The sequence below is a fragment of the Oncorhynchus nerka genome, linkage group LG2, assembly GCF_034236695.1.
Source record: "Oncorhynchus nerka isolate Pitt River linkage group LG2, Oner_Uvic_2.0, whole genome shotgun sequence".
In the NCBI taxonomy this organism is placed as follows: Eukaryota; Metazoa; Chordata; class Actinopteri; order Salmoniformes; family Salmonidae; genus Oncorhynchus; species Oncorhynchus nerka.
Window position 1 is genome coordinate 67,421,489 of NC_088397.1, and position 22,389 is coordinate 67,443,877.

The window sequence follows — 22,389 nt, forward strand, 5'->3', positions numbered from 1 at the left end:
GGCTACCTGCCGCCCTACACTCTAACCACTAGGCTACCTGCCGCCCCTACACTCTAACCACTAGGCTACCTGCCGCCCCTACACTCTAACCACTAGGCTACGCTGCCGCCCCTACACTCTAACCACTAGGCTACCTGCCGCCCCTACACTCTAACCACTAGGCTACGCTGCCGCCCCTACACTCTAACCACTAGGCTACGCTGCCGCCCCTACACTCTAACCACTAGGCTACGCTGCCGCCCTACACTCTAACCACTAGGCTACGCTGCCGCCCTACACTCTAACCACTAGGCTACGCTGCCGCCCCTACACTCTAACCACTAGGCTACGCTGCCGCCCCTACACTCTAACCACTAGGCTACGCTGCCGCCCCTACACTCTAACCACTAGGCTACCTGCCGCCCCTACACTCTAACCACTAGGCTACCTGCCACCCTACACTCTAACCACTAGGCTACGCTGCCGCCCCTACACTCTAACCACTAGGCTACGCTGCCGCCCCTACACTCTAACCACTAGGCTACGCTGCCGCCCCTACACTCTAACCACTAGGCTACGCTGCCGCCCCTACACTCTAACCACTAGGCTACGCTGCCGCCCTACACTCTAACCACTAGGCTACGCTGCCGCCCTACACTCTAACCACTAGGCTACGCTGCCGCCCTACACTCTAACCACTAGGCTACGCTGCCGCCCTACACTCTAACCACTAGGCCTCTACACGCTAACCACTAGGCTACGCTGCCGCCCCTACACTCTAACCACTAGGCTACGCTGCCGCCCCCTACACTCTAACCACTAGGCTACGCTGCCGCCCCTACATTCTAACCACTAGGCTACGCTGCCCCTACACTCTAACCACTAGGCTACGCCCTACACTCTAACCACTAGGCTACGCTGCCGCCCCTACACTCTAACCACTAGGCTACGCTGCCACCCTACACTCTAACCACTAGGCTACGCTGCCGCCCCTACATTCTAACCACTAGGCTACGCTGCCGCCCTACACTCTAACCACTAGGCTACGCTGCCCCTACACTAACCACTAGGCTACGCTGTCGCCCTACACTCTAACCACTAGGCTACGCTGCCGCCCCTACACTCTAACCACTAGGCTACGCTGCCGCCCATACACTCTAACCACTAGGCTACGCTGCCGCCCCTACACTCTAACCACTAGGCTACGCTGTCACCCCTACACTCTAACCACTAGGCTACGCTGCCGCCCCTACACTCTAACCACTAGGCTACGCTGCCGCCCCCTACACTCTAACCACTAGGCTACGCTGCCGCCCCTACACTCTAACCACTAGGCTACGCTGCCGCCCCTACACTCTAACCACTAGGCTACGCTGCCGCCCCTACACTCTAACCACTAGGCTACCTGCCGCCCCTACACTCTAACCACTAGGCTACGCTGCCGCCCCTACACTCTAACCACTAGGCTACGCTGCCGCCCCTACACTCTAACCACTAGGCTACGCTGCCGCCCTACACTCTAACCACTAGGCTACCTGCCGCCCCTACACTCTAACCACTAGGCTACGCTGCCGCCCTACACTCTAACCACTAGGCTACGCTGCCGCCCCTACACTCTAACCACTAGGCTACGCTGCCGCCCTACACTCTAACCACTAGGCTACGCTGCCGCCCCTACACTCTAACCACTAGGCTACCTGCCGCCCCACACTCTAACCACTAGGCTACGCTGCCGCCCTACACTCTAACCACTAGGCTACGCTGCCGCCCCTACACTCTAACCACTAGGCTACGCTGCCGCCCCTACACTCTAACCACTAGGCTACGCTGCCGCCCTACACTCTAACCACTAGGCTACGCTGCCGCCCCTACACTCTAACCACTAGGCTACCTGCCGCCCCTACACTCTAACCACTAGGCTACGCTGCCGCCCCTACACTCTAACCACTAGGCTACGCTGCCGCCCCTACACTCTAACCACTAGGCTACGCTGCCGCCCCTACACTCTAACCACTAGGCTACGCTGCCGCCCCTACACTCTAACCACTAGGCTACCTGCCGCCCCTACACTCTAACCACTAGGCTACGCTGCCGCCCTACACTCTAACCACTAGGCTACGCTGCCGCCCTACACTCTAACCACTAGGCTACGCTGCCGCCCCTACACTCTAACCACTAGGCTACGCTGCCGCCCTACACTCTAACCACTAGGCTACCTGCCGCCCCTACACTCTAACCACTAGGCTACGCTGCCGCCCCTACACTCTAACCACTAGGCTACCTGCCACCCCTACACTCTAACCACTAGGCTACGCTGCCGCCCCTACACTCTAACCACTAGGCTACGCTGCCGCCCCTACACTCTAACCACTAGGCTACCTGCCGCCCTACACTCTAACCACCAGGCTACGCTGCCGCCCTACACTCTAACCACTAGGCTACGCTGCCGCCCTACACTCTAACCACTAGGCTACGCTGCCACCCTACACTCTAACCACTAGGCTACGCTGCAGCCCCTACACTCTAACCACTAGGCTACGCTGCCGCCCCTACACTCTAACCACTAGGCTACGCTGCCGCCCCTACACTCTAACCACTAGGCTACGCTGCCGCCCCTACACTCTGACCACTAGGCTACGCTGCCGCCCCTACACTCTAACCACTAGGCTACGCTGCCGCCCCTACACTCTAACCACTAGGCTACGCTGCCGCCCCTACACTCTAACCACTAGGCTACGCTGCCGCCCCTACACTCTAACCACTAGGCTACGCTGCCGCCCTACACTCTAACCACTAGGCTACGCTGCCGCCCCTACACTCTAACCACTAGGCTACGCTGCCGCCCCTACACTCTAACCACTAGGCTACGCTGCCGCCCCTACACTCTAACCACTAGGCTACGCTGCCGCCCCTACACTCTAACCACTAGGCTACCCTGCCGCCCCTACACTCTAACCACTAGGCTACCTGCCGCCCCTACACTCTAACCACTAGGCTACGCTGCCGCCCCTACACTCTAACCACTAGGCTACGCTGCCGCCCCTACACTCTAACCACTAGGCTACGCTGTCGCGCCTACACTCTAACCACTAGGCTACGCTGCTAACCACTAGGCTACGCTGTCGCCCCTACACTCTAACCACTAGGCTACGCTGCCGCCCATACACTCTAACCACTAGGCTACGCTGCCGCCCCTACACTCTAACCACTAGGCTACGCTGTCACCCCTACACTCTAACCACTAGGCTACGCTGCCGCCCCTACACTCTAACCACTAGGCTACGCTGCCGCCCCTACACTCTAACCACTAGGCTACGCTGCCGCCCCTACACTCTAACCACTAGGCTACGCTGCCGCCCCTACACTCTAACCACTAGGCTACGCTGTCGCCCCTACACTCTAACCACTAGGCTACGCTGCCGCCCCTACACTCTAACCACTAGGCTACGCTCCCGCCCCTACACTCTGACCACTAGGCTACGCTGCCGCCCCTACACTCTAACCACTAGGCTACGCTGCCGCCCCTACACTCTAACCACTAGGCTACCTGCCGCCCCTACACTCTAACCACTAGGCTACGCTGCCGCCCCTACACTCTAACCACTAGGCTACGCTGCCGCCCCTACACTCTAACCACTAGGCTACGCTGTCGCCCCTACACTCTAACCACTAGGCTACGCTGCTAACCACTAGGCTACGCTGTCGCCCCTACACTCTAACCACTAGGCTACGCTGCCGCCCATACACTCTAACCACTAGGCTACGCTGCCGCCCCTACACTCTAACCACTAGGCTACGCTGTCGCCCCTACACTCTAACCACTAGGCTACGCTGCCGCCCCTACACTCTAACCACTAGGCTACGCTGCCGCCCCTACACTCTAACCACTAGGCTACGCTGCCGCCCCTACACTCTAACCACTAGTCTACGCTGTCGCCCCTACACTCTAACCACTAGGCTACGCTGCCGCCCTACACTCTAACCACTAGGCTACGCTGCCGCCCTACACTCTGACCACTAGGCTACGCTGCCGCCCTACACTCTAACCACTAGGCTACGCTGCCGCCCTACACTCTAACCACTAGGCTACCTGCCGCCCCTACACTCTAACCACTAGGCTACGCTGCCGCCCCTACACTCTAACCACTAGGCTACGCTGCCGCCCCTACACTCTAACCACTAGGCTACGCTGCCGCCCCTACACTCTAACCACTAGGCTACGCTGCCGCCCCTACACTCTGACCACTAGGCTACGCTGCCGCCTGTGTGCCGTTTACTCAAACTAATTGGTCCATATTTACAGGGGGCTCTGGTTTTCAGTCTGCAGTCAGTTTATCTGATCCAGACAGATGGGGGAGCCACTTCACTGACTCCTTTTGATCATTCCAAAGTATTCCTGACACAGAAAGTAGCAATATGATATCAAATTCTTACCTTACTGTTGACTCAACATCCAAATGGATTCATGAAACAGACAGCAGCAGTGATTAGCCACACTATAATTCGAGACTACGCGGCTCATCTTTCAAATGATTTTGTACATTTATAATAGAAATTCATATCTGAGGCTGTATTTAATTAATTCAAGAGTTGATAAACTTTAAAAAAATCTTAAACCTTGCTTTGACCTTCTCTTTGGCATCTTTACTCCTGCATCTGAGCCTGAATGACTGACATCAAATCCACATTTAACTGTGTTACCACTTAAGGTGCACTTGTCAGTGAGGTGTCTTTGAGCGAACACATCATGCATGATTTTAATTATTTATCTGTGCCTACACCTGCCATGTGTAATTACTCTCAGGTTTCTATCACTTTAAAGAGGGAGATTTGTTGAGGAAAACACTGTAAGACTGACTGTTTCCTGCCTGCCTGCCTGAGTTATTGTCAGACTGCTCTTCGTCCATCGCTGAAGCTTAATGTTTATGAATTGGTGTTACTCACAGGTCCTGCACCACAATGTACTGGTGTGGGATCAGTCCGTCCACACCGTTGTGACGCCCCTCCCACCAGTCCTCGGAGGCGCGGTGATACAGGAGTAGTGACGCTCCCTTCTTAAAGGATAGCTCCCGGGGGGTGCGCCCCACATAGTCAAACTTAGCGATGGCCTCAATCTGCTCCACCTCTGTGGACATAAAGAACAGCAGGAGAGAAACATAGTCACAACCTGCACCACCTTCATTTCCTGATGTAATGACATAACTCACACCCCATTGAGATGTGTGGACTGAGTAGCCTACCCTACCCTGGCCTGTGTGTGTGTGTGTGTGTGTGTGTGTGTGTGTGTGTGTGTGTGTGTGTGTGTGGCCCAATCCAACTGCTTCACTGAGTTCATTAAGATAAATAAGGAGCCCCTTGCTCTAACTACTAAGACCTAAACAATGAGAGCATGTCTTCATGTTCTCAGACAATGGCCTTTGGCCTCTGGTCTGGGCTTAAGTCCAGAGAACTGTAGAGTACACTACACTACTTCTCCAGACAGAGTTGTGATTGCAAAGAGCCTAAGAGCCTGTGAGGGCCGATAATAGCCTAGAGGACAGTGGGACTCTATTTAATGGTGGGTTTGTACTTCAGACCCTCAAATCAGACACAAGAGTCTCCAAGAGACAAAGAGCAAGAGGGAAAATAGGAAATGTCTGGGTTGAAGAAAAAGAAAATGAGAGGCAGCATTACGATATAAACTCTATTCTCTAATAGAGAGGATGGTTACTGTTTGAGTGATACACTTCGATTCCAAGCATTGTTGTGAGTTGAAGAGCAGCGGTCATTGAGTACCAATTAACTAACACTGTAGTCTGATCCGGGAACACTACTATCCCAACAGCTAGTAAACTGGTTGACAACACATTCAATCCAATGACTTGGTCCTTTAATGACATTATGGGTCCCAACACAACAAACTACTCACACACCAATATCCAGAAGAAACAATGTTCATGCTATAGACAGCCTCCTGAGAGAACAGACGCACAAAGGCACAGGCTCTATTTGTCTGTAAGCAAACACCAGTCACCATTTAACCCTGGACCAGAGAACATTAGAGGACCTGTCTCTCACACAAACACACACACCCTGGGGCCAGGCTGATATCAATCACACAAACACACACACCCTGGGTCCGGGCTGATATCAATCACACAAACACACACACCCTGGGGCCAGGCTGATATCAATCACACAAACACACACACACTGGGGCCAGGCTGATATCAATCACACAAACACTCAAACCCTGGGGCCAGAGTGATATCAATCACACAAACACACACACCCTGGGGCCAGGCTGATATCAATCACACAAACACACACACCCTGAGGCCAGGCTGATATCAATCACACAAACACACACACCCTGGGGCCAGGCTGATATCAATCACACAAACACACACACCCTGGGGCCAGGCTGATATCAATCACACAAACACACACACACTGGGGCCAGGCTGATATCAATCACACAAACACACACACCCTGGGGCCAGGCTGATATCAATCGCACACACCCTGGGGCCAGGCTGATATCAATCACACAAACACACACACACTGGGGCCAGGCTGATATCAATCAAACAAAGAGCCTGATGACTTGGGACACGCGTAACCTTGGTGACATCCCATAGAGGAGAGACTTCATCAATACTTGTATTTGTAAGAAGTGTTGGCAACCTGAATGGACCGAACTGTCTGTTTGAACTACTAGCACACAGCTCAGACACCAATGCATACCTCACAAGACATGCCACCAGAGGTCTCTTCACATTACTCAAGTCCAGAACATACTATGGGAGGTGCACAGTACTACATAGAGCCATGACTACATGGAACTCTATGCGACATAATGTAACTGATGTAGTAGAATCAGATTTAAAAAGCAGATAAAAAATACACCTTATGGAAAAGCGGGGACTGTGAAGAGACACACACACAGGTACAGACACATGCATACACACACAAACGCTAGCACTCTACACACACGTACATCGTAATATTGTTGTATGGTGGTATTGTACATTTTGTATTGTAGATATGTAGTGGGGTAATGATGTAATATGATGTACTGGTTTATCTTTTGATTTATGTGCGATGTACAGTAAGTTCCTTTAATGTGTTTGGATCCCAGGAAGAGTAGCTACTGCCTTGGCAGGAACTAATGGGGATCCAGAATAAACCCCAGGAAGAGTAGCTACTGCCTTGGCAGGAACTAATGGGGATCCAGAATAAACCCCAGGAAGAGTAGCTACTGCCTTGGCAGGAACTAATGGGGATCCAGAATAAACCCCAGGAAGAGTAGCTACTGCCTTGGCAGGAACTAATGGGGATCCAGAATAAACCCCAGGAAGAGTAGCTACTGCCTTGGCAGGAACTAATGGGGATCCAGAATAAACCCCAGGAAGAGTAGCTACTGCCTTGGCAGGAACTAATGGGGATCCAGAATAAACCCCAGGAAGAGTAGCTACTGCCTTGGCAGGAACTAATGGGGATCCAGAATAAACCCCAGGAAGAGTAGCTACTGCCTTGGCAGGAACTAATGGGGATCCAGAATAAACCCCAGGAAGAGTAGCTACTGCCTTGGCAGGAACTAATGGGGATCCAGAATAAACCCCAGGAAGAGTAGCTACTGTCTTGGCAGGAACTAATGGGGATCCAGAATAAACCCCAGGAAGAGTAGCTACTGCCTTGGCAGGAACTAATGGGGATCCAGAATAAACCCCAGGAAGAGTAGCTACTGCCTTGGCAGGAACTAATGGGGATCCAGAATAAATACAAATACAGATATGCACATGTAGTGAGTGTTCAAAATGAAAAAGGAATCTAGTCTCCAGGCTGTCAGATTTCCCTGTTAGGGAGGAGGGTGTGTGTGTACATGGCAGGACTGCCCTTGACCACTTGTACTACAGCCACAGCTCACTGTGTGTCTATGGGCCAGACCAAACAGACAGAGACCAGGGGTCAGTCGGGGTTAAACACATGTATAAAATCAATTGTCTCCCAGTAGGAGATTTCCAAGTCAACCAGAAAGCCCAATCAGTTCCATTAGGAGCTCCATCCAGGGGTGAAATGACCTACAGTGACATGGAGATAAAAGGAGGAAGAGGAGGAGGATAAGGAGAAAATAGGAGGAAGATGAGATGGAGTAGGAGGAGGTTAAGGATAAGGAGGAGGAGAGAGGAAGAGGAAAGGGGGGAGACAGAAGAACGTGGCAGGGTAACATTGTCTATCTTTGTCCCCCTCGTTAAATAGAGCTCTTTCACCTCCTCAAAAACAAAATAACATGTCTGCCTGTCTGCAGTGAGGGTAAGATCCCTGTGATCATCACAATATAACTCACAGTTTCTCTCTAAACAAGAGCAAATACTCAGAATAAAAACACAAGCTGATGGCCACAACAGTCAAACTAGGCCCACAATGTGGTTTTATAGTATTTCTAATGACCTCATGTTCTAGATTCAGCCAGAAAGTGTTGCTGTGTCGGGCTGTAGGACCATGTCTCTACACCCAGTGTGAGGGCCAGACTGAGGAGGACGGCATCGCCTCAGGTCTGAGAAGAGCCAAGACAGGACCATGTGACTCTCATTCCCTCCAAGCACACTAATTAAACAGTGGGAGATCGCGATGCAGCGCCAAGAGCCATGCCCTGCCTGGCTGTGCCTCTGTACTCTCCTCCCACCTCTCTGCAGGCGGAGCTGTGGGGGGCAGTCAGCCTTTGTCCTGCTGTTTGGTTCAGAAGGCTGAGGAGGGTGTCATCACTCATTATCAACACACCCATCACTACAGATGGGGCTGTTCCCCGGGCGCTGATGACATGGATGTCGATTAAGGCAGCCCCCCCCACCTCTCTGATTCAGAGGGGTTGGTTTAAATGCGGAAGACAAATTTCAGTTGAATGCAATTCAGTTGTATAACTGACTAGGTATCCCCCTTTCCTGATAGGTTTACCCTAGCCTAGCCTAGCTTAGCCAAGAATAGTACAGTATGGGCCTGCCCATTGAGAGCTAGCAGATAGCATCTCTGGTGTTGTTACTCGTGTTTTGGTTTTCTGAGTGCATTTAGCCCAATTATTCTGTCAGGGCTCTGAGCATGGGACCCGTTTATTATCGCTGAACAAAGAGAGAGCAAAGGACAGGAGAGAGAGGGATATATAGAGAGAGAGCTACATGGGAGAGAGAGGGATAGAGAGAGAGAGAGAGAGAGCGAGAGAGAGCGAGAGATCGAGAGAGAGAGAATAAGAGAGAGATGGAGGTTGCCAACACACAGCCTTGTCTCAGGTTTGAAGCATGATGTGTTCCTGTGCATCCCTATGTCACGTCTGCTCCCACGCCCCCTCTCTGGCGCTCGAGGTCGCCAGGCTGCTCATCATTACGCACACCTGTCACCATCGTTACGCGCACCAGCGCTTCATTGGACTCAATCAAGTCATTGATTGCCTCCGCTATACCTGTCACTTCCTCAGATTCATCCCCATGTTTGCAGTGATGTTGTTTTGTTTCTCTTGTCCAGACGCTGTTTTTGCTTTGTTTCATGTCTATTTATTATTACATCTTGTCACAGTCTATCTGAGCTGTGCCTAGTTCTCTCCTTCAGTCTAAAGAAAACACAAACACAAATATCAACAGAGTCTACACTACCGGTCAAACATTTTAGAACATCTACTCATTCAAGGGTTTTTTCTTAATTTTTTACTATTTTCTACATCAAAACTGAAATAACACATATGGAATCATGTAGTAACCAAAAAAGTGTTAAACAAATCAAACATTTTCTTCAAATAGCCACCCGTTGACTTGATGACAGCTTTGCACACTCTTTTGCATTCTCTCAACCCTCTTCACCTGGAATGCTTTTCCAACAGTCTTGAAGGAGTTCCCACATATGCTGAGCATTTGTTGGCTGCTTTTCCTTCATTCTGAGGTTCGACTCATCCAAAACCATTTCAATTTGGTTGAGGTCAAGGGATTGTGGAGGCCAGGTCATCTGATGCAGCACTCCATCACTCTCCTTCTTGATAAAAGGGCCCTTACACAGCCTGTGGGTATGTTGTGTCATTGTCCTGTTGAAAAACAAATGATAATCCCACTAAGCGCAAACCACATGGGATGGCATATCGCTGCAGAATGATGTGGTAGCCACGCTGGTTAAGTGTGCCTTGAATTCTAAATAAATCAGTGTCACCAGCAAACCACGCACACCCATACCTCCTCCTCCATGCTTTACAGTGGGAAATACACATGCGGAGATCCTGCGTTCACCCACACCGCGTCTCACAAAGACACAATGGTTGGAACCGAAAATCTACAATTTGGACTCCAGACCAAGGAATACATTTCCACCGGTCTAATGTCCATAATTGAAATGCATTCCAGGTGACTACCTCATGAAGCTGGTTGAGAGAATGCCAAGAGTACGCAAAGCTGGCATCAAGCCAAAGGGGGGCTATTTGAAGAATCTCAAATATAAAATATATTTTGATTTGTTTAACACTTTTTTGGTTAGTACATGATTACATATTTGTTATTTCATAGTTTTAATGAATTCACTATTATTATACAATGTAGAAAATAGTAAAAATAAAGAAAAACCCTTGAATGAGTAGGTGTTCGAGAACTTTTGACTGGTAGTGGATATCTATCACAGCTTCGAAACAACCACATACAACCTTAACCCTTTACCCTCATGGAAATTGAAATGTTTCTAACAAAGAACTATAAAAGGCATACATACGCTTGACCATGGTAGCAATTCAAAGAGAACCGTTTGGAGATTATGGGGAAATTATCCGACCAAAGGTGAGGACACAACAGTTCAACTGACACAAAACTGAATCCAAACATTACACCGTTCATTTTATGTGCATTTTACATTTACTGTACTTTTTGCAGCATTTGTCAATTACGAAATCTGAAAATACTCTGGATACATTCAGTAACATAATAATAATATTCATGGACATTTTGGGGTAGGTGCAACATAAGAAAAAACGGGTTTGCGTGAGAGGTTTAACCGGTGTCTCGAAGTGGCCACACACATCTCTCCAAAGTGTGCACAGTACCGTAAGCAATTTCCTTTTAAAAATAATATGTTTATTATTTTCCAATAAAAAATGAAATAAAAAAGACAGCAATACTAACAATGACATTGATTGTACTGTTGAATGGGACGGCCAATTTAGAGGACAAAACAAACCTTAACTCACACATACACAAAATAAAACAAAATCCTATTAGGTGGTACATGTATAAGAAGACAGCATATAGTCATTACAAGCAGTGTAGTTAACCTGTTGCGACGAGCAATCCCGTATCCGGGAGCGAAATTATAGCCTCAAGCTCATTACCATAACGCAACGTTAACTATTCATCAAATTCACAAATTAAATGAAATAAATATATTGGCTCACAAGCTTAGCCTTTTGTTAACAACACTGTCATCTCAGATTTTCAAAAAATGCTTTTCAACCATAGCTACACAAGCATTTGTGTAAGAGTATTGATAGCTAGCATAGCATTAAGCCTAGCATTCAGCAGGCAACATTTTCACAAAAACAAGAAAAGCATTCAAATAAAATCATTTACCTTTGAAGAACTTCGGATGTTTTCAATGAGGAGACTCTCAGTTAGATAGCAAATGTTCAGTTTTTCCAAAAATATTATTTGTGTAGGAGAAATCGCTCCGTTTTTGTTCATCACGTTTGGCTTAGAAAAAACCCTGAAAATTCAGTCATTACAGCGCAAACTTTTTTCCAAATTAACTCCATAATATCGACGGAAACATGGCAAACGTTGTTTAGAATCAATCCTCAAGGTGTTTTTCACATATCTATTCGATGATAAATCACTCGTGGCAGTTTGGTTTCTCCTCTGTTCAAAATGGAAAAATGCACGCACCTGGAGATTACGCAATAGTTTCGACGGAGGACACCGAGCGGACACCTGGTAAATGTAGTCTCTTATGGTAAATTTTCCAATGATATGCCTACAAATACGTCACAATGCTGCAAACACCTTGGAGAAATGACAGAAAGTGTAGGCTCATTCCTTGCGCATTCACAGCCATATAAGGAGACATTGGAACACAGCGCATTCAAAATCTGGCTCACTTCCTGTATGAAATTTCATCTTGGTTTCGCCTGTAGCATTAGTTCTGTGGCACTCACAGACAATATCTTTGCAGTTTTGGAAACGTCAGAGTGATTTCTTTCCAAATCTGTCAATTATATGCATAGTCGAGCATCTTTTCGTGACAAAATATCTTGTTTAAAAAACGGGAACGCCCCCAGAGGTTCAAGAGGTTAAGCCAAAAATAAATATTGAGTGGAGTACAGCACAGAGTAGCAGCAGATCGTCAACCCAGTTATGAAGCGGGACTAGACCATTTATCCAGTATCGGCTGCCATATTTTGTAAAACACTGGACTTCTATTGGAGGTATTGTATCGAATCTTTTCCATATGTATTACATTCCCTAAATCCTGTAACCACATTTTAAAGGTAGGTACAGTCTCCAATTTCCAAAATTGCAATATGAGCCTTTTGGCTAATAGAGTACAAAGAGATACAGCTTTCCCTTCCCGGTTATTCCCATCAACTGTACCAAACAGAGCGGTCAATGGGTCTGGGGCTAGAACTCTATCAAAGGCTTTAGATAAGTAATCAAAAATGAGAGCCCAATAAGCATTTAACTTAGGACATGTCCAGAATAAGTGGGTCAACATCCCCTCATCCTGCTTGCACCTCTCACACAGTGGTGAGGTGTCCGGGAATATTTTATGCAGTTTCACTTTTGAGTAATGTAACCTTTGTATCACCTTAAACTGTACAAGGTTGTGTCTGGCATTCGCTGAACTGTGGTTTATATTCCTGAGAGCTTCTACCCAGTCCTCATCTGAGATTTCTGACCCAAGTTCTTGTTCCCAAGCCCTTTCAATGGTGTCTGTGGATACCTCTATGTGGGCCTGTAGCACATCATACAGTCTAGAGACCGACCCTTTTGAATGGGGTTTGACAAGGATCAAGCTATTTAATGTAGGACTATTTGGCTTCATGCCATACTGTGGGATATGTGTCCTTCAGAAATTCCTGATTTGGAGGTATCTGAAAAAATGTGTTGTCGGAGTCATAAGAGTCATAAGTGTCTTTTTTCACATTTTTTATTTTTATTTTAAAACTTTTTTTACCTTTATTTTACTAGGCAAGTCAGTTATATAGTATATGCATATGATTAGTATGTGTGGATAGAAAACACTCTGACGTTTCTAAAACTGGTTAAATCACGGCTGTGACTATAACATAACGTGTGTTTCATCGAAAAGCGCAAGAAAAACTGATCACTGAAAACTGGAAAATATATCAATGCGCCACTTGCATGTATTGTCTATTGGAAAGCAAATTACATGGGGCTGAGATTGCAAGTCCTACATCTTCCACACGATGTCGCCAGTCTTGTCAATTGCCTGGGCTTTGTTTCTTGGTCAAACGAGTGAGAGAGAGCCCATTCCTTCCGGTCTCCGACAGGATGTTTTGAATGAGAAATTTCCGAACATGATTTCAAGACGTGGAGCTATTGAATACACATCGCCCTGTGATCAATTTGATAGATTATTTACGTTTGCTAATACCTAAAGTTGGATTACAAAAGTATTTCGAAGTGTTTTGTGAAAGTTTATCGTCAACTTTTTTAATAAAAAAAAATGAAGTTGCGTTTTAAAACGGTGTTTTTTCCTGGATCACACACTCTTCATAGATCGATATTTAGGGTATATATGGACCGATTTAATCGAAAAAAAGACCCAATAGTGATGTTTATGGGACATCTAGGAGTGCCAACAAAGAAGATCGTCAAAGGTAATGAATGTTTTATATTTTATTTCTGCGTTTTGTGTAGCGCCGGCTATGCTAATTATTTTGTTTACGTCCCCTTCAGGTATTTTGGGGTGTTGCATGCTATCAGATAATAGCTTCTCATGCTTTCGCCGAAAAGCATTTAAAAAATCTGACTTGTTGGCTGGATTCACAACGAGTGTAGCTTTAATTCAGTACCCTGCATGTGTGTTTTAATGAACGTTTGAGTTTTAACGAGTGCTATTAGCATTTAGCGTAGCGCATTTGCATTTCCAGATGGCTAGATGGGACGCATGCGTGTCGGGCCGACTTAAGAGGTTAAAGAAGGTCTGTGAGAGCCAGAATGCCTACAATGTGATTTTCTGGATTTTTTTTCCCTCATTTCGTCTGTCATAGTTGAAGTGTACCTATGATGAAAATTACAGGCCTCTCTCATCTTTTTAAGTGGGAGAACATGCACAATTGGTGGCTGACTAAATACTTTTTTGCCCCACTGTCTGTCACTTTGAGTAGGATCTGTGGGGAACTCTTGGAAGCTAGCCTCTTCAGCTAACTCCTCGCGAGTCGGCGACGTTGAAATTGGTTCGTTGTCTATCTCATTCAAATGATCTTGTTTAGCGCCCCCTTTTTTGGTGCCTTTTCCCTTTGTCATATTTGTTTGAAGTTATAGGTTGTGAGAGGTTAAGATAAATACTCATTTGTTTCAAAATAGAGCGGAGCACTAGCAAAGCACGTCTACTCCATAGCAAGCTCTCTAGCGCCCCCACCGTAAGCAATTTCAATGCACTTTTGTGATTCAAGGAAATAGCCTTAAAATATAAAGTGCTTTTTTGAGCTCTCCTGGCTTTGCCTTTAAGGAATTGAAGCAGTTTTTTTGTTTGGAACACAGCCTTGCATCCCCACCATCACACAATTACTGTTGTTGTTTACGCAACGCAAAAATTTCCCATTATAAATCTCAATCTGGGTCAGGAGGGCATTATTAGAAAGCTTGTTCTATTCCCAACATGACTACCTAAGCTATAAAATACAATCTTACATTGTTAGGCTTCACAAGGCACTGCAGACAAACAGATTGTAATTTTGGTGAGCATTGAAATTGAGTCGTGAGTGCAGTCATGTCCGAGTTTGTTGCGCTTGATAGTACACACATTTAGAACAGCTGTCAGTTGAATCCCATACAGCACTGTAAAGTGGACAGCCTGAGTTCTGATACCATATATAGTATGTTAATGTACAGCCACTGAGTTCCAATTGAGGCGCTTATCAATGACTAAATCTGCCATTTTCAACCCGTATACGGTATGAGTGTTACTATTGAATCCAGTATGTGAGTGTAAAGGGTTAAAACAACCTTTTATAACCTTATATCAACTGCTCATCAGCTCTATAAAATCTACGATACACCTGTTCTGTAATAGTAGCGATGTACCTGGTCGCATCCGCGCTTCGGTCTGCAGGTTGTATAACTTTTTCATTACATTTCATTACATTTCATTATAGTACAACGGTCTGATTTGTCTAATCTTAGCAATTTCCTCTTAGCTAGCTACATAGTCGTCGTTGTATCAAAGATAATTGCGTAATTATCGTATTTCGTCGTCTCCTATCTGTCCAACACGTTCACCGTCTACGGTAGCACTGTAGTACTATCACACTCAACTGAACGTCGTGATTAGTGTAGTGTTAGCTAGCTACATAGCTAGCTACATAGTTGTCTTTGCTGTCTTCGTATCCAAGATAATTGTGTAGCTTAGAGTGTGGAGTCTTAGAGTGATAATTGCGTTATTATCGTATTTCGTCGCCCTCCTATCTGCCTAGCAGCTAGCATACGTTCACCGGCTACCGTAGCACTGTAGTAACTATCACACTCAACCGAACGACTTGATTAGTGTAGTATTAGATAGCTACATAGTTGTCTTTGCTGTCTAAGTATCCAAGATAATTGTGTAGCTTAGAGTGTGTAGTCTTAGAGTGATTATCTTAATTCACCGAGGTTAGCTAGCCAGCTATTTTGTCGTCCTTAACGTAGGAGACACTCCTAGCTAGCCAATAGCCAGCCAACGTCTACTGAATAGAACTTTCGCATTCGGTCGCATTCCGTCGCTCCACAGGTAGTATCACTTTTTCACTTCATTTCATTTCAGTCCCAACGGTGTGATTTGTTTGATCGTAGCTAGCTACATAGCTAGCTACATAGCCGTCTTTGTTTCAAAGATAATTGTGTAGTCTAGAGCGATTTTCTAGGTTAGCTAGCCAGCTATTGTCGTTCTCCTACGCAACGTAACCAACACTGCTAGCTAGCCAGCTAGCTCCCGATAAGCAGCATTGTAGAAACTTCACACTCAACGGTACGACTTGATTAGGGTAGTGTCAACAACGCAGCTAGCCTACCCCAGCAGTACTCTATCATTTTAATCATTTTAGTCAATTAGATTCTTGCTACGTAAGCTTAACTTTCTGAACATTCGAGACGTGTAGTCCACTTGTCATTCCAATCTCCTCTGCATTAGCGTAGCCTCTTCTCTAGCCTGTCAACTATGTGTCTGTCTATCCCTGTTCTCTCCTCTCTGCACAGACCATACAAACGCTCCACACCGCATGGCCGCAGCCACCCTAATCTGGTGGTCCCAGCGCGCACGACCCACGTGGAGTTCCAGGTCTCCGGTAGCCTCTGGAACTGCCGATCTGCGGCCAACAAGGCAGAGTTCATCTCAGCCTATGTCTCCCTCCAGTCCCTCGACTTCTTGGCTCTGACGGAAACATGGATCACCACAGACAACACCGCTACTCCTACTGCTCTCTCTTCGTCCGCCCACGTGCTCTCGCACACCCCGAGAGCTTCTGGTCAGCGGGGTGGTGGCACCGGGATCCTCATCTCTCCCAAGTGGTCATTCTCTCTTTCTCCCCTTACCCATCTGTCTATCGCCTCCTTTGAATTCCATGCTGTCACAGTTACCAGCCCTTTCAAGCTTAACATCCTTATCATTTATCGCCCTCCAGGTTCCCTCGGAGAGTTCATCAATGAGCTTGATGCCTTGATAAGCTCCTTTCCTGAGGACGGCTCACCTCTCACAGTTCTGGGCGACTTTAACCTCCCCACGTCTACCTTTGACTCATTCCTCTCTGCCTCCTTCTTTCCACTCCTCTCCTCTTTTGACCTCACCCTCTCACCTTCCCCCTACTCACAAGGCAGCCAATACGCTCGACCTCATCTTTACTAGATGCTGTTCCTCCACTAACCTCATTGCAACTCCCCTCCAAGTCTCCGACCACTACCTTGTATCCTTTTCCCTCTCGCTCTCATCCAACACTTCCCACACTGCCCCTACTCGGATGGTATCGCGCCGTCCCAACCTTCGCTCTCTCTCCCCGCTACTCTCTCCTCTTCCATCCTATCATCTCTTCCCTCTGCTCAAACCTTCTCCAACCTATCTCCTGATTCTGCCTCCTCAACCCTCCTCTCCTCCCTTTCTGCATCCTTTGACTCTCTATGTCCCCTATCCTCCAGGCCGGCTCGGTCCTCCCTTCCCGCTCCGTGGCTCGACGACTCATTGCGAGCTCACAGAACAGGGCTCCGGGCAGCCGAGCGGAAATGGAGGAAAACTCGCCTCCCTGCAGACCTGGCATCCTTTCACTCCCTCCTCTCTACATTTTCCTCCTCTGTCTCTGCTGCTAAAGCCACTTTCTACCACTCTAAATTCCAAGCATCTGCCTCTAACCCTAGGAAGCTCTTTGCCACCTTCTCCTCCCTCTTGAATCCTCCTCCCCCTCCCCCTCCTCCCTCTCTGCAGATGACTTCGTCAACCATTTTGAAAAGAAGGTCGACGACATCCGATCCTCGTTTGCTAAGTCAAACGACACCGCTGGTTCTGCTCACACTGCCCTACCCTGTGCTCTGACCTCTTTCTCCCTCTCTCTCCAGATGACATCTCGCGTCTTGTGACGGCCGGCCGCCCAACAACCTGCCCGCTTGACCCTATCCCCTCCTCTCTTCTCCAGACCATCTCCGGTGACCTTCTCCCTTACCTCACCTCGCTCATCAACTCATCCCTGACCGCTGGCTACGTCCCTCCCGTCTTCAAGAGAGCGAGAGTTGCACCCCTTCTGAAAAAACCTACACTCGATCCCTCCGATGTCAACAACTACAGACCAGTATCCCTTCTTTCTTTTCTCTCCAAAACTCTTGAACGTGCCGTCCTTGGCCAGCTCTCCGCTATCTCTCTCAGAATGACCTTCTTGATCCAAATCAGTCAGGTTTCAAGACTAGTCATTCAACTGAGACTGCTCTTCTCTGTATCACGGAGGCGCTCCGCACTGCTAAAGCTAACTCTCTCTCCTCTGCTCTCATCCTTCTAGACCTATCGGCTGCCTTCGATACTGTGAACCATCAGATCCTCCTCTCCACCCTCTCCGAGTTGGGCATCTCCGGCGCGGCCCACGCTGGATTGCGTCCTACCTGACAGGTCGCTCCTACCAGGTGGCGTGGCGAGAATCCGTCTCCTCACCACGTGCTCTCACCACTGGTGTCCCCCAGGGCTCTGTTCTAGGCCCTCTCCTATTCTCGCTATACACCAAGTCACTTGGCTCTGTCATAACCTCACATGGTCTCTCCTATCATTGCTATGCAGACGACACACAATTAATCTTCTCCTTTCCCCCTTCTGACGACCAGGTGGCGAATCGCATCTCTGCATGTCTGGCAGACATATCAGTGTGGATGACGGATCATCACCTCAAGCTGAACCTCGGCAAGACGGAGCTGCTCTTCCTCCCGGGAAGGACTGCCCGTTCCATGATCTCGCCATCACGGTTGACAACTCCATTGTGTCCTCGTCCCAGAGCGCTAAGAACCTTGGCGTGATCCTGGACAACACCCTGTCGTTCTCAAATAACATCAAGGCGGTGGCCCGTTCCTGTAGGTTCATGCTCTACAACATCCGCAGAGTACGACCCTGCCTCACACAGGAAGCGGCGCAGGTCCTAATCCAGGCACTTGTCATCTCCCGTCTGGATTACTGCAACTCGCTGCTGGCTGGGCTCCCTGCCTGTGCCATTAAACCCCTACAACTCATCCAGAACGCCGCAGCCCGTCTGGTGTTCAACCTTCCCAAGTTCTCTCACGTCACCCCGCTCCTCCGCTCTCTCCACTGGCTTCCAGTTGAAGCTCGCATCCGCTACAAGACCATGGTGCTTGCCTACGGAGCTGTGAGGGAACGGCACCTCACTACCTCCAGGCTCTGATCAGGCCCTACACCCAAACAAGGGCACTGCGTTCATCCACCTCTGGCCTGCTCGCCTCCCTACCACTGAGGAAGTACAGTTCCCGCTCAGCCCAGTCAAAACTGTTCGCTGCTCTGGCCCCCCTATGGTGGAACAAACTCCCTCACGACGCCAGGACAGCGGAGTCAATCACCACCTTCCGGAGACACCTGAAACCCCACCTCTTTAAGGAATACCTAGGATAGGATAAAGTAATCCTTCTCCCCCTCCCCCCTTAAAGACCTAGATGCACTATTGTAAAGTGGCTGTTCCACTGGATGTCATAAGGTGAAAGCACCAATTTGTAAGTCGCTCTGGATAAGAGCGTCTGCTAAATGACGTAAATGTAAATGTAAATGTATCTGCTGTTGTTACTGATATTACAGATCAATCTGTCCATCTCTATGGGGGACATTGTGGTCCATAGATAAATCACTGCCCCTGGTCTGTCTAACCACTTTAATACTGAACATCTCATTACATGAATTACATCCTCTATATACCACGGCTACAGTACATTGGCGGTTTCTGCATCTGATCTCTATTATAATGGGAGGTCCAGTCCAGACACACTGAGCTGCAATGCACAGCAGAGCCACTGCTGCCTGGGGGGGAGACAGACAGACAGACAGCAGGGCTACCAGACACAACCAACCTTCCATCATTAACATAGACAGCACAGGCTATGCTGTTATGTCATACTTTAGTAGATTATAATCATGTCTAGCACCATGACTAACATGATGACCACACGAGCATTACGTGCGAGAGAGTTGCAAAATAAATGTACACATACATGTAAATCAATCATTGCATCCACACTGCTCGCGCGCATCAACGAGCGTCTGCGTAGCCAGGCGCTAAAATAGAACTTGTGAAGCTTGACGCGCTGAAAGTCCGGCCTCTCACATCTCCTCATTGGTTTTTAGGAGCATTTACCCACGTGGGTGATTAAAAGATGAGCTGAGGTACACACTCCAGTTCAGTTGGTGGTGGTAATGCACTTTAAAGTTGGTTGCCAACTGCCATATAAAATCAAAAGAAGAAGAAGAAGAAGCCTGAAGGAGGAGAGATTACTAAATACGAACTTGGTTTACCCTTTTATCTGTGGATGAATTGTCGGAGTAGAGGACCTTGTCCATTTCAGGTAAAATAATAACCCAATGTTTATATCCCAGGACAAATTAGCTAGCAACAGCAAGCTAGCTAGCTAAATTGCCATAAATGTTTAATGTTTTTCAACCTGTCCCCAAATTAATATAGTTGGTTCAGAGTTCGTTTTGATATTTCAACCTTTGTGTCCAGGTCGCGTCTTGTGTGGGTGGACAAAATCAACATTCGCACAATGGCGGAAGTACACTCACGCCCGGTCTAGTCAGCATGTAAGAACCACAGCAGGATAAACAGCAGTTCAGTTACAAAAACTAACACAACCCACAGAGTAATAAAACTTAAGACAACAGCAGGAAAGCAAGGGAAACAGCACAAGCTTCAGGAGTTTTTCACATTTTATCTTAATCAATCACCCACACCGTTCCTCTACAGCGTGTCTGAAGGAGTAAAGGAACCCCATGTTACTGACCGTCATCACTGGTGTGTGGCTCAGTCCCGTTGTCAGCCTCATCGATTGTGCCTGGCTCACTGTGGGGGCTGTCACTGTGGACACAGAGAGAGAGATGGACAGTCAGTCAATGGTCAACTCAGACACACCCACAACACTTGCATAGGTTACAGGGTCTAAAACTAATGCCTTCTCCAGTAAAGATGAGTTACAGGTCATACTTGGATCACTACCAAGTGAGGGATTCATTGAAGTAGGGGAAATTTATATCAGCATATTTCTCTAGGAAGTAGTACACGTTATAGTTGGACCAGCTCAAGGTAAGGGATTAATTTAACTACGAAAAATATGCATATTGATGCACGCTATCTTGTTGGCCATCTCTGTGAGTTTTGATATGTTAAACATTCCCAAACAGTATTATTGGCATCTGTGTAATAGTACAAATATAGTACAAAGACATACATACACACACACACACACACACACACACACACACACATATTGACACCCCCACATACACTCACACACTCACACATGCACACACACAATCACCACATATGTTGCTGCTACTATTTACTACTGTATTTACTGTGCAGTTCTGTCAGTTTTACACCTGTTTACATGTACATACAGTGACTTCGGAATGTATTCAGACCCATTGACTTTTTCCACATTTTGTTACGTTACACCCTTATTCTAAAATTGATAAAATAATTGTTTTCCCTCATCAATCTACACATAATTATTCATTAAATTATGTATTAAAAATAAAAAACAGAAATACCTTCTTTGCATAAGTATTCAGACCCTTTGCTATGAGACTCGAAATTGAGCTGAGGTGTATCCTGTTTCCATTGATCATCCTTGAGATGTTTCTAAAACTTGATTGGTGTCCACCTGTGGTAAATTCAATTGATTGTACATTATTTGGAAAGGAACACACCTGTCTATATAAAGTTGACAGTGCATGTCAGAGCAAAAACCAAGCCATGAGGTCAAAAGAATTGTCCGTAAAGCTCAGAGTAAGATGGTACAGTTTTACATGCCCCCAGCCGATTGTGTTTTTTTTGTTAGTTTATTTGCGTTGTTTGTAACTTCTTTTTAAACTTCTTTTGTACATAATGTTGCTGCTACCGTCTCTTATGACCGAAAATAACTTCTAGAAATCAGGACTGCGATTACTCACCACGGACTAGCAGAATCGTTTTTTTCCTTTCACGACTCTGACGAGCCGGACGCGAAGGATGCACTGCTTCCTTGGGAACAGGCCCGATACCCGTGATCTGCCTTCTGAGAATTCGTAGGCGATCGAATAAACCCCCACTTCCCTCCATTCTGCTAGCAAACGTTTAATCTTTGGACAATAAAATTGACGAGTTACGCGCAAGATTAAACAACCAACAAGACATTAAAAACTGTAACATCTTATGCTTCACGGAGTCGTGGCTGAACGACGACAACATCAACATACAGCTGGCTGGTTATACGATGTACCGGCAGGATAGAACAGCGGCGTCTGGTAAGACAAGGGGCGGCAGTCTATTTATTTTTGTAAGCTGTTTACATATCACCACAGTCAGAGGCTGGCACTAAGTGTCACGTGTGACTAGATCAATAAAAAAGTGGTCAAAGGAAGCAGATGCTAAACTACAGGACTGTTTTTCTAGCACAGACTGGAATATGTTCCGGGATTCCTCCGATGGCATTGAGGAGTATACCACATCAGTCATTGGCTTCATCAATAAGGGTA

General features: G+C 47.3%; 1 protein-coding gene across 1 annotated transcript in view; it reads right to left on the reverse strand.

The window, feature by feature from the left end:
* Window positions 1-22,389, reverse strand: part of LOC115131492 (SLIT-ROBO Rho GTPase-activating protein 3) — a 173,493-nt gene that overhangs the window by 36,802 nt on the left and 114,302 nt on the right. The window contains exons 18-19 of the mRNA XM_065001757.1: window positions 20,658-20,731; window positions 4,924-5,104 (exon numbers count right to left, since the gene is read on the reverse strand). Of these exons, the coding sequence (XP_064857829.1) occupies window positions 4,924-5,104; window positions 20,658-20,731 (255 nt within the window). The remainder of the gene's footprint in view (window positions 1-4,923; window positions 5,105-20,657; window positions 20,732-22,389) is intronic.